The sequence below is a fragment of the Schistocerca gregaria genome, chromosome X (genome assembly GCF_023897955.1).
Source record: "Schistocerca gregaria isolate iqSchGreg1 chromosome X, iqSchGreg1.2, whole genome shotgun sequence".
Classification (NCBI taxonomy): domain Eukaryota; kingdom Metazoa; phylum Arthropoda; class Insecta; order Orthoptera; family Acrididae; genus Schistocerca; species Schistocerca gregaria.
In genome coordinates, this window is record NC_064931.1 from 37,941,973 (window position 1) to 37,955,183 (window position 13,211).

General features: G+C 38.2%; 1 protein-coding gene across 1 annotated transcript in view; it reads right to left on the reverse strand.

Moving 5' to 3' along the window:
- Positions 1 to 13,211, reverse strand: part of LOC126297658 (SET and MYND domain-containing protein 4-like) — a 132,810-nt gene that overhangs the window by 8,766 nt on the left and 110,833 nt on the right. Inside the window, exon 8 of the mRNA XM_049988741.1 lies at positions 7,516 to 7,855. Within this exon, the coding sequence (XP_049844698.1) occupies positions 7,516 to 7,855 (340 nt within the window). The remainder of the gene's footprint in view (positions 1 to 7,515; positions 7,856 to 13,211) is intronic.

Consider the following 13,211-nt stretch of genomic DNA (forward strand, 5'->3'; position numbering starts at 1 on the left):
CACTTAATAAACTAAGAATAACTCTGCTATATGAACACAAGATCAATGAAGTTATTTTATCCACTCACATTAAAGAGCTGGACAAGAAAATGCTGGGGAGGTATAGTCTGTCTGTAAACTGAGAAGTGAGCAGCACTCTTGGTGGGGGAAGTTGCCTTTCCTGAAAAAAACACTTAGCTGCCATACAGGATGACTAGGAATCAAATTCTGCTCTAGCATTGTAGAACTGTGTGCTGAGGTTTACCTGTGTTAGTGTCATTAATAACTCGTATCTGCATTCCATGTAGTGTCAACACATTTTGTGCAAAATAAGACACTCCCTGGGCATGTCTGCGCACTGCATCACCAGTGATTCATACGGCACACAGTGGAGTGCACATGTAACTTTGTGAAATGCCCTGTAGTTGCTTCTTGTGACGTAATGGAGTAAAGAGTAGGGAACCACCTCCTCACTCTTCAATTCGCAGACCCGTGAAGGAGTGACATGCGTGACAACATTCTGTTGGCCTCCCTTTGTTCACGCTTCTACCCTCCACAACCACATCCTCCACCTGGTTACATCCCCAGAACGCAATTTGTTTCATATGGCTCTACTGCATTTTAATGTGGCACATTAATTTTATACTGTTAGAGCAATTTTTTAAATTACCTATGATTTTCCACCTCCTGTGATGTGGAAACTATAAGTCCTAGAGAAAAATGAGTATGACTTTTTTTTTAATTTAATGTAGTTATTCATGGAAAACATAAAAAGTGACCTTTAAATCTGCACCCACCCAATGCTCATGCCGTGCAAAACTTTGCAACTAGACGATTTTTTCCTCGGAAAAACTACTTTATCTTCAATACTGTGAAACAAATCCTTCGACTACAAGCTCTTCGATTTTCATATTTTACGAGGTGGTAGTATGGACCAAAACAAGGAAAAAAGTACAGTGATGGCTACTGTGAAACACATCTCCTCTACTGGAGAAGTATTCATAGCCCTTACTAGACTTTTTTTGCTCTGAATGATCATTTCTTTCATATCCTGGAATAATGACTATTCCCCCTGGCACACCCTGTATGTTGACTTGTTGGTTTTGTCAAGTCTGTGTGTTTTAAAACAGGTTTTAAAATTTCAGTCCATTTGGCCAATGTAGTTTTTGGTGCAATGGTTGCATGTTATGTTATAAATTCCTGATTTGCTCAGTTTCTCAGCTAGTTGTGAGTTTCTTCTTTAAGTTGTTGTTGGTGGCCAAAGTGATCCTGATATCTGTGTTCTTAAACAGGCTATTTGGTGAGTAGCAACTTTCCTTCTCATAATATTGTTACATTCCATCCTGGATTTTCCATGTAACAATGGCTATCATGTGCGTGAGATAAATGAACTTTCACAACACATAACAGAAAGCAAACAAACTGACATAGCCTCCACCTGTAACACACAAAAATCTAAGTATATAACTATACCATATGTAGGAGTCATTTTAGACAAAATAGCCACTACCAAGAACTTATACAAGAAACTGGCACATGAAACCTCACAACCAGCTGAGAAACTGAGCAAATCAGGCATTTATAAAGTAATATGCAGTCACTGTTGACAAACTTAAAGTATTACATCCTTTAAAGGAAAGCTGGCAAATGGACATCTTGGAGAAAATGGAAATATTCATCCATGGCTAAAACTTAAAAATAAAGATGCTAAATGAAATTACAGAGTTCAAGAACCCACATTCCTTCATGAACTTCAATTCAACACTGTTAAAAAGGAAAAATGTGTAAAAATTAAGAATTTATATGAATCCGTGATCCAGCAATGTCTTTATAATACTTTAAATATTTTTATACTGTCATTTTTAACATTAAATTATCACAGTGTCTCTTATTGCACTATATTTTGTTGACCAATATCAGAGATGTGACAGCAAGAGGTGCAGAAGACAGTGCAAGTGATAGACAACACCAGGACTGAGATATCGATAGTTAAATCTAAACAAGCCTTGTTTTGACCACCATTTTGTTTTACTCCACAGAGAGTTGGTTGTATGTCATGTTTTAAGTATCCTTTGCAAGTTTATTGATAGTAGGTATCAAGATCCGAGGAATGACAGCATGGAGGTACCTGAACACACCACAAGAAGACAGCCACTCCATATAAACAAAGTTAGCGAGTACTTAAAATGTTTTATGTGAAAAGCAGACTAACATACAATGTGAATATTTCCTCATATTAAGTTACCCTCCTTTCCCTCCACAGGATGACCGCAGTATGTGACAACATTGTACAGAACTTTAATATCTATGTGTACTTTTGTTAAATTTGTTTGCATTGCTTTAGAGCCTGGAGAAGAGTTTATACCTCAAAACTTATTGGTTCCTTAAATAATGTGAGTAGTCAACAAATTCTGTGACTGTTGGCAGTCTCTGAAAAACCTTTTCGTATTTTTGAAACCATCACAGTTGATAGACAGTCAATATGGTTTTAAAGTGAGTTGTACCGTGCATGGCATGTACTGTGCTGATCCAAAACCACAATAGGAGACTGAAAACTATAAATACAAGGCGTCTAATGTACTAAACACCAGTAGAAATTTGTATGGATAAACTCCGCACTAAATCAAGATTAATAAATGATGAAATGACAACTCCTAGTATTTTCTTGCTTCAGTGGCATGGCTATCCATCTTATCTGGAGTTAACAATAAAAAATGTAGATAAAACTAATGAGCAAATTAATTAGGGAAACCTACTTAAGTACTATGTAGCATCCACTTTCATCCTGATGATGACAGCAATGCATCACTGTGAAGACCTCGAGACATCCAAAGTTGTTGGGGAGACATCTTGACCAATGATCAATCAACCACCGTCCAACACACAGGTTTGAGTAAACTATATCCATGAAACATGCATCAACCTTAATTGCATATCAAATTAACTCAGTAAACTTAAGTTGACGTTTGAAGGAGCATGATAGGAAGGGAGGGGATCATACGGACACCCACAAGTGTTCTTCAAATCAATCAGAAAGTCAGAAGTGTGTGGTGTGGTGTATTGTCATGCCTGTAGTGTGCTACAGGTGAACAAATTTATGTACATGATCACATTACAGGTTCTTGTGTTGTTCTCTAGTGAGACACACTAGAGGGGCAATGACAGTCACATGTCTGTCTGTAAATTACAAGCAGGTAGGACTTATTACTGGGAAAGTGGCTTTTCCTGAAAGTATGCTACAAATGCCATACAGGCAAATTTTCATTCCATCTAGCAGTGCAGCGCAGCATGTGGTGACTCATACAGAATCTTTTTTTCTTGCACTTGCAATATCAGCTACCAGCATTAATTAGTTCATTAATATTTTTGTCTGCATACATGTTTTACACAACTTTGAGGAAAAGCAAGCTGCAAGAAAAGGTGCTTCTGAACACATTCTATCAGTAAAACTGTATCTTAGTTACAATTTGCCTTAGTCTGCGAAATACAGCTTGAAATACTTTCATAGCAGCTATGCTGTACAGTGATGGAAACTTTATCAAAATCCAGATACTGATTCTCAAGTTATATGCTTAAAAATTTTGAGATTTGAGAATTGTCATTTTTAATGGATCCATCATATCCCTCAGTGGAAAATTCTCTTAAAAAACAAATAAATAAAAATTAAAAAATGGGAGAGCCTAAATTATTTGGAATAATTTCACTAAATGGTGCTGAAAAGCCCAATGAAATATATCCAATCGTTAAGACACTGTGCATTTGGATGGACAGGTATTATATTCTATATTTCCAGAATGAGATTTTCACTCTGCAGCGGAGTGTGCGCTGATATGAGAGCTTCTGTAAAGTTTGGAAGGTAGGAGACGAGGTACTGGCAGAAGTAAAGCTGTGAGTACCGGCCGTGAGTCGTGCTTCGGTAGCTCAGTTGGTAGAGCACTTGCCTGCGAAAGGCAAAGGTCCCGAGTTCAAGTCTCGGTCGGGCACACAGTTTTAATCTGCCAGGAAGTTTCGTTTTATATTCTATATGTTTAGTAGGAAATGAGACACTTAAAATAGTAAAGGAGTTTTGCTATATGGGGAGCAAAATAACTGATGATGGTCGGAGTAGAGAGGACATAAAATGTAGACTGGCAATGGCAAGGAAAGCGTTTCTGAAGAAGAGAAATTTGCTATCATCGAGCATAGATTTAAGTGTCAGGAAGACATTTATGAAAGTATTTGTTTGGAGTGTAGCCATGTATGATAAATAGTTTGGACAAGAAGAGAATAGAAGCTTTCGAGATGTGGTGCTACAGAATAATGCTGAAGATTAGATGGGTAGATCACATAACTAATGAGGAGGTATTGAATAGGATTGCGGAGAAGAGAAGTTTGTGGCACAACTTGACCAAAAGAAAGGATTGGTTGGTAGGACATGTTCTGAGGCATCAAGGGATCACCAATTTAGTATTGGAGGGCAGCGTGGAGGGTAAAAATTGTAGAGGGAGACCAAGCGATGAATACACTAAGCAGATTCGGAAGGATGTAGGTTGCAGTAGGTATTGGGAGATAAAGAAGCTTGCACAGGATAGAGAAGCATGGAGAGCTGCATCAAACCAGTCTCAGGACTGAAGCCAACAACAACAACAACAACAACAACAACATGTTTCCATGCTTTGGGAGTCCAATAGTGGTGCTCCTTCATCCATAGTAATCTCAACGTGTTGCGAAAGAAATACATGAATGAGATGGTATAGCTGCTCATCAGTTTTCATCAGCATATAACTGTCAAGTAATCTGATATGCTTTAGCCTATCTGTTCTTGACAGTGACCGTCATCATACACGATGTAGTAAACCAACCTAATAATAAGGTCAGAGCAGGATAGGGGAAACCTAATTGAATACATTTTCCCAATACCAATAGGTTAGAAGTGCATCATTGTGGAACTATGATCTTAAAACTACAGCCATGCAGCGACAAGTGCGTAGAGTTGGTTGCAAAAATTTCTGAGACAGTGACAATCGTCCGCAATGTCAGGAATTTTTGAGAGGATGTGCCAATCGTTTCTTCAATTATATCAACTTTGCACTTACATTGGGAACAGAGATTTTGAGAATTTGTTGTAAAAATGTGATGTGCGAAAAAATATATTAAAAATTTAATTTTAATTTTCACTGATGTCATATTTTACGCTGACTAATATACTGTAATTGCTATAATAAAGTTTCATTCAAGCTCTCTGTCCATCAGCAAAATTTAAAACTTGTTGCCTTTATATTTTGTTACCAACAACATTTCACCTTATAGTAGAGTCCGCACAGGATATGGTGGCCAATACACAGTGACCAATTTTTGTCCAAACAGTTGGGCAATTTCACTCATTTGTTTGGAAGGGGAGGCTAACACTGTTCACCCACTTTCAGCAGGTCTTCAACATACTGCAATGACAGAATCCATGCACACACCCTGCAATCTTTTTCAAATGATTTACCACAAACTATTCATTTCATTAATGGTCCTAGTTATTGTAATATTTGCACTTATGCAATACACTGCATGAAATTCGAAATTAAAACTAAGGGTCACTGTGAGTTTGCATTTTGTGCACATTACACAACATTTTGCTGTATGTGAAATTCAATTAACATACTGAATCTTTCTTTAGCCTTGGATGGATGTCTGTATTTATCACCAATCTCCATAAAACTGATCTCATATAGCACACTCAGATGCGATTGCACACACAAGTGACAGAGCAAAAGTGAAATATTCACAACATTCCTCATAAACAGTTTGAGATATCAAAATGAGCTTTTGGAAAATTATAGCATTCAAAAAGGAAAGTGTTTTGGCATGCGGTCATTATTCAATACCTTATTATCTACCATGTTATTCCACTAACTACAGACTTTTTTGATGAAAGAGTGTAATTTTTAAGGGCCATCTGTTGCTGGTGGAATGAGAAATGTTCTGGGTTTTAGAACAGTACAAGGGAAATCATTAAATGTTTATTTTTGTACCAAGGATGTGCTTTTTCATAAGCTATTGCCCTTACTTTTCCTCAGTTACTCAATAAACCACGGTTTCAGACTTCTCTTGTGACTACATTTGCACAACATGTTAGTGAGGTGACACTATGTAAACTCCATTGTGTTTTGTCAGAAGACGCAAATTTTAACATGGCAACAAGAGAAATGTAGGTTTTATGCCAAATTTGACACTCATGACGCCTCTTGAAAGTTACAAATGGTAAACAAGCAAGTCAAAAGTATATTACTGCTTTTGTTGCAATTTCAGTGGAATTCTTTCTAGATACTAACCAAATCAGAGGTAACAGTAGATCTTTTTGAATGGTCACCATGCAAGTGTTGGCATGGAGGGGCTCCACTTAATATTTTAAAAAAAATGTGAGCATACACTTCAGTTTAGAATGGCACTTCCCCTCCAGTGCTTGGCATGCCCTGCCAACTGTGCATCTAGTGGCCATGTTATTTTGCATGCATTCTACCACGTGTTGCCCACCTTAATGTACGGCTGTTTCTTGTTAAGAAGTTAATAGCAGTATAGTACTTTCAGAGTAGCTGATCTGATATTCAAGCTTCACCCTGTAAAATTCGTCTAACGTAACCAGCAATGTATAGGAATTTAATCATCGTTGATTAGGTGTTATTTCAAGGCCCTAACTTCTTGACAGCGCACTTCCAATCTCTGGTTATTTGGAAAATTTTACTAAATTCAACATCTCCTACCCTTCTCTATCACGTTTTTCCCGACCTGAATTGTTACCATGGTAGTTGACTCCTGTAACGACTGCTTTCTCTAAACTAAGGTACTCGTGGTACATCCTTAACACAATGGCATGTGAAAAATTGGTGATTACAGGACACCTATGTTGGGCAGCCACAGTCAGTCAGACAGACTGACTCTCCCACTGAGTGTCATGGTGATAGTCATCTTAGGGTCCGACAACATCACAATCATGTGATGTGGCAAACTATTTCATTCACTGTGATGTCAGGAGGCATCATACTTCAACAGCAACTATCTATAATTCTCGTAAGTGTATTCTGTAAGCATCACTCTTAACTATAGCTAGGGAGACTCCAAATGAAGACGGGTGATCTACAGCACAAAGATACTTGTTTTCGAATATTATAAGAAACACAAATGTAACAAAAATCCAATCAGTATTTTACTTATATTGTTCTCTTTATGTGAATGAACCACTGAAACACTCTTTGAAACACATTTTGTGCAAGAGGGTAGAGTCGTACTGAAAATGTTACAACTACATATATTTATGGTTACTATAATACGTTTTGTACATCAATTACTATCAAAACCATGAAAGAATATTATCCCTACAACAAAATAGATTGTAGATTTAATGATTAAAAATTACATGTAAGAGAGATGTATAAGCAAATCGAAAGTATGTATTTGTACCCATTTCTCGTGTTTGACAGTTTCAATATTCCTACATGATTTTTGTTACCAACGTTCAAGCAGAATTCTAGGATATCTTAACATAACTTTTACATATTTATTACTTACCTGTAGTGCTTTAAGGCCCTTAAGAATGTTTGTGTAGCCTTTGCATTCAGTACATTGTACGAAACAATGCTCTATTGATGTTGGAACACACACAACATTGTTGCAGTTTGTACCGGCGTCACATCTGAACCTCAGAACAGTTGAGTCCATCTCTACGAAAGTTGGCCAGTCCTGAATGCAAGGAATGCATTTACATTCAAACCAATACTGATCTTTCAGAATATTCTGCCTTTCTTCCTTGTTTACTTGCACAAAATTTGGGCCATAATTTTCAGAAACCATTTCACCTATGTGAAGTGTTCTTACTGTACGCACAGCAACACTTGTACCATGGAAATACCTGAAGAAGAAAAAAAAAGCCAAACCTTTGACAATTTTACAAAACCATGAGAGTTCTCATTTACTTTATGCAGATACTACTTACAACAGGGAAAGCATTATTACGAAGGAGTCATACATGGTTTAGAGTAGAAATTGACATTAGTTATTTCTTCACACCAAATATTTTATGAAATACAACCTCCTTTGATTAAAGACTTGATGCTGATTCAGATTTTAAAAATGGATCCTACTACAACTTCACACCAAAAATTTGCTACAGGATCCACAATATTGGCTACAGAGAAAAATTATGCCCTGGTAATGTTTTCAGAGTACAAGTACATTTCAACATGCCTGGCTGCCCATAAGTGAGTTGTGTGATAATATCTCAGCCTTTGGAGTGAAAGGTAAATCCAGTAATGTATAATTGGTGGTACAGATGGCAAATGAAAGATTTATTGGAAGGATTCTGGGAAAGTGTGGTCAATCTTTCGAGGATATTGCATATACGATGGCAGTTAAACCATTCTCAAAGTTCTGCTCCACTGTTTGAAATTCATATCAAGTAGTTATGGCAGCATACCTCAAATGTATTAACAGATGCATTGTAAATAGCTGGTAGAACCCAAACTAAAATGTAAGAGATATTCAGAGAATGTACATGGAAATATTTTAGAACAAATGTGACATTACCCTCACAAAACACTGTCATGGAACTTTCGGGACCTGGTACCCGGTATTTGAGTCAGACTGTTTAAAAGTGCAGCTGCTTCCATAATATATCTTTCACAGGAACCATGAGAATAGAGATTATGATGTGTACAAAGCATCATATTTGTTTATTTCCTCATTCCATGTGCAAATAGAATAGGACAGAATGTTTAATATAGGTACTAAGTACTATCCCCCAATGCACTCCAGTGCTTGTGGAGCGTGTATGGACATATATACGATAACAATGCTGTCAGAAATTTCTGTCAATCATACAGCTGTTGAGCAAAACTTCAGTAAATAGTATTTAGATAATATTGAAATTTTAAACAATGAGCTCACTATACACTTATTTGGAAACTAGCATACAGAGTGAGGGTACTGTTTTTATGAGGACTTGCTGAAACAACTTTCCATCAGCATAGAAAACCACCACATCAATCTGCTTCTTTAGTACTACACTTCTAGTGGCTTAATATTACTTTGTAATATAAGTCATCACAGCCCACATTCTCAGAGTGCAGCTACCCTCCTGTGCTTGTGACTGTTGTGATATGGCTGTTGTATGGCTGGTGATGGATGTTTCACTGCCAGGCCAAGCCACAGCATCAGGCATAAGGCTCTGCTGTGTCCACCAGCAGCCTCATGGCAGCTAACAAATTAATTCTAAGAGCTTAAACTGGTGATGTAACTGAGAAAAATATACTTTTTTTACTTTTTATATTACCTTTAGAAATTACAACAGTAATAACTAACAAACAATTTAGGATTTCCAGCTAAGTTCTCAATTCAATTACACTGTATATGTTAACACTAACTTGAAATTTTGGAGCCAATAATCAATAACAACTACCCTCCACTGTTTACTCACACCAGACAGATGTAGATGACTTTCAAAGAATTAAACACTTTCTTGCCACTATCATTCAGCATATTACTGGCACAGTAAAAAGTGTGGATTATCTGCTGCCTTTCTATCACTTAATGTAAATCAATTGACATCTTGCAGATAACAATAATATTAATCTCTGTATAACTGAGAAGCTGTGAAGATATAATGCCTCTCAAAAGCAACATAACACATGCTGCTATTTTTAAGGCACATGAGAGCACTTTGGGAGTTAGAGAGGAATTCCTTGTTTTCTTTCCTCCAAAATCATTGGTGGGGGCATCAACTATGCAGTAGAAACTATTAGCTTTGGTCATTTTTGCAAAAAGCTAAATTGCACTGCATAATATGTTATGTGAAGTCAGCAAAGTTGGATATCAAGTGGAAAGGTTTTGTCTGCCATAACTCCCCCCATGAACCATGGACCTTGCCGTTGGTGGGGAGGCTTGCGTGCCTCAGTGATACAGATAGCCGTACCATAGTTTCAACCACAACGGAGGGGTATCTGTTGAGAGGCCAGACAAACGTGTGGTTCCTGAAGAGGGGCAGCAACCTTTTCAGTAGTTGCAGGGGCAACAGTCTGGATGATTGACTGATCTGGCCTTGTAACAATAACCAAAATGGCCTTGCTGTGCTGGTACTGCGAACGGCTGAAAGCAAGGGGAAACTACGGCCGTAATTTTTCCCGAGGGCATGCAGCTTTACTGTATGATTAAATGATGATGGCGTCCTCTTGGGTAAAATATTACAGAGGTAAAATAGTCTCCCATTCGGATCTCCGGGCGGGGGACTACTCAACAGGATGTCTTTATCAGGAGAAAGAAAATTGGCATTCTATGGATCGGAGCGTGGAATGTCAGATCCCTTAATCGGGCAGGTAGGTTAGAAAATTTAAAAAGGGAAATGGATAGCTTTAAGTTAGATATAGTGGGAATTAGTGAAGTTCGGTGGCAGGAAGAACAAGACTTCTGGTCAGGTGACTACAGGGTTATGAACACAAAATCAAATAGGGGTAATGCAGGAGTAGGTTTAATAATGAATAGGAAAATAGGAATGCGGGTAAGCTACTACAAACAGCATAGTGAACGCATTATTGTGGCCAACATAGATACGAAGCCCACACCTACTACAGTAGTACAAGTTTATATGCCATCTAGCTCTGCAGATGACGAAGAAATTGATGAAATGTATGATCAAATAAAAGAAATTATTCAGATAGTGAAGGGAGACAAAAATTTAATAGTCATGGGTGACTGGAATTCGGTAGTAGGAAATGGGAGAGAAGGAAATATAGTAGGTGAATATGGACTGGGGCAAAGAAATGAAAGAGGAAGCCGCCTGGTAGAATTTTGCACAGAGCACAACTTAATCATAGGTAACACTTGGTTCAAGAATGATAAAAGAAGGCTGTACACATGGAAGCAGCCTGGAGATACTGAGAGGTTTCAGATAGATTATATGATGGTAAGACAGAGATTTAGGAACCAGGTTTTAAATTGTAAGACATTTCCAGGGGCAGATGTGGACTCTGACCACAATCTATTGGTTATGACCTGTAGATTAAAACTGCAAAAAGGTGGGAATTTAAGAAGATGGGACATGGATAAACTAAAAGAACCAGAGGTTGTACAGAGTTTCAGGGAGAGCATAAGGAAGCAATTGACAGGAATGGGGGAAAGAACTACAGTAGAAGAAGAATGGGTAGCTTTGAGGGGTGAAGTAGTGAAGGCAGCAGAGGATCAAGTAGGTAAAAAGACGAGGGCTAGTAGAAATCCTTGGGTAACAGAAGAAATATTGAATTTAATTGATGAAAGGAGAAAATATAAAAATGCAGTAAATGAAGCAGGCAAAAAGGAATATAGACGTCTCAAAAATGAGATTGACAGGAAGTGCAAAATGGCTAAGCAGGGATGGCTAGAGGACAAATGTAAGGATGTAGAGGCTTATCTCACTAGGGGTAAGATAGATACTGCCTACAGGAAAATTAAAGAGACCTTTGGAGAAAAGAGAACCACTTGCATGAATATCAAGAGCTCAGATGGAAACCCTGTTCTAAGCAAAGAAGGGATAGCAGAAAGGTGGAAGGAGTCTATAGAGGGTCTAGACAAGGGTGATGTACTTGAGGACAATATTATGGAAATAGAAGAGGATTTAGATGAAGATGAAATGGGAGATATGATACTGCGTGAAGATTTTGACAGAGCACTGAAAGACCTGAGTCGAAACAAGGCCCCCGGAGTAGACAACATTCCATTGGAGCTACTGATGGCCTTGGGAGAGCCATTCCTGACAAAACTCTACCATCTGGTGAGCAAGATGTATGAGACAGGCGAAATACCCTCAGACTTCAAGAAGAATATAATAATTCCAATCCCAAAGAAAGCAGGTGTTGACAGATGTGAAAATTACCGAACTATCAGTTTAATAAGTCACAGCTGCAAAATACTAACGTGAATTCTTTACAGACGAATGGAGCAACTAGTAGAATCCGACCCCGGGGCAGATCAATTTGGATTCCGTAGAAATGTTGGAACACGTGAGGCAATACTGACCCTACGACTTATCTTAGAAGCTAGATTAAGGAAGGGCAAACCTACGTTTCTAGCATTTGCAGACTTAGAGAAAGCTTTTGACAATGTTGACTGGAATACTCTCTTTCAAATTCTGAAGGTGGCAGGGGTAAAATACAGGGAGCGAGAGGCTATTTACAATTTGTACAGAAACCAGATGGCAGTTATAAGAGTCGAGGGACATCAAAGGGAAGCAGTGGTTGGGAAGGGAGTGAGACAGGGTTGTAGCCTCTCCCCGATGTTACTCAATCCGTATATTGAGCAAGCAGTGAAGGAAAGAATAGAAAATTTCGGAGTACGTATTAAAATCCATGGAGAAGAAATAATAACTTTGAGGTTCGCCGATGACGTTGTAATTCTGTCAGAGACAGCAAAGGACTTGGAAGAGCAGTTGAACGGAATGGATAGTGTCTTGAAACGAGGATACAAGATGAACATCAACAAAAGCAAAACTAGGGTAATGGAATGTAGTCGAATTAAGTCGGGTGATGTTGAGGGTATTAGATTAGGAAATGAGACACTTCAATTAGTAAAGGAGTTTTGCTATTTGGGGAGCAAAATAACTGATGATGGTCGAAGTAGAGAGGATATAAAATGTAGACTGGCAATGGCAAGGAAAGCGTTTCTGAAGAAGAGAAATTTGTTAACATCGAGTATAGATTTAAGTGTCAGGAAGACATTTCTGAAAGTATTTGTATGGAGTGTAGCCATGTATGGAAGTGAAACATGGACGATAAATAGTTTGGACAAGAAGAGAATAGAAGCTTTCGAAATGTGGTGCTACAGAATAATGCTGAAGATTAGATGGGTAGATCACATAACTAATGAGGAAGTATTGAATAGGATTAGGGAGAAGAGAAGTTTGTGGCACAACTTGACCAGAAGAAGGGATCGGTTGGTAGGACATGCTCTGAGGCATCAAGGGATCACCAATTTAGTATTTGAGGGCAGCGTGGAGGGTAAAAATCGTAGAGGGAGACCAAGAGATGACTACACTACGCAGATTCAGAAGGATGTAGGTTGCAGTGGGTACTGGGAGATGAAGAGGCTTGCACAGGATAGAGTAGCATGGAGAGCTGCATCAAACCAGTCTCAGGACTGAAGCCCACAACAACAACAACGTAATCATAACAAAGTCTATCCATACCCAGCTCCTCTCTGAAAAGGACAGTAATGTCATAAATATGGAATACTTTTGTATAATT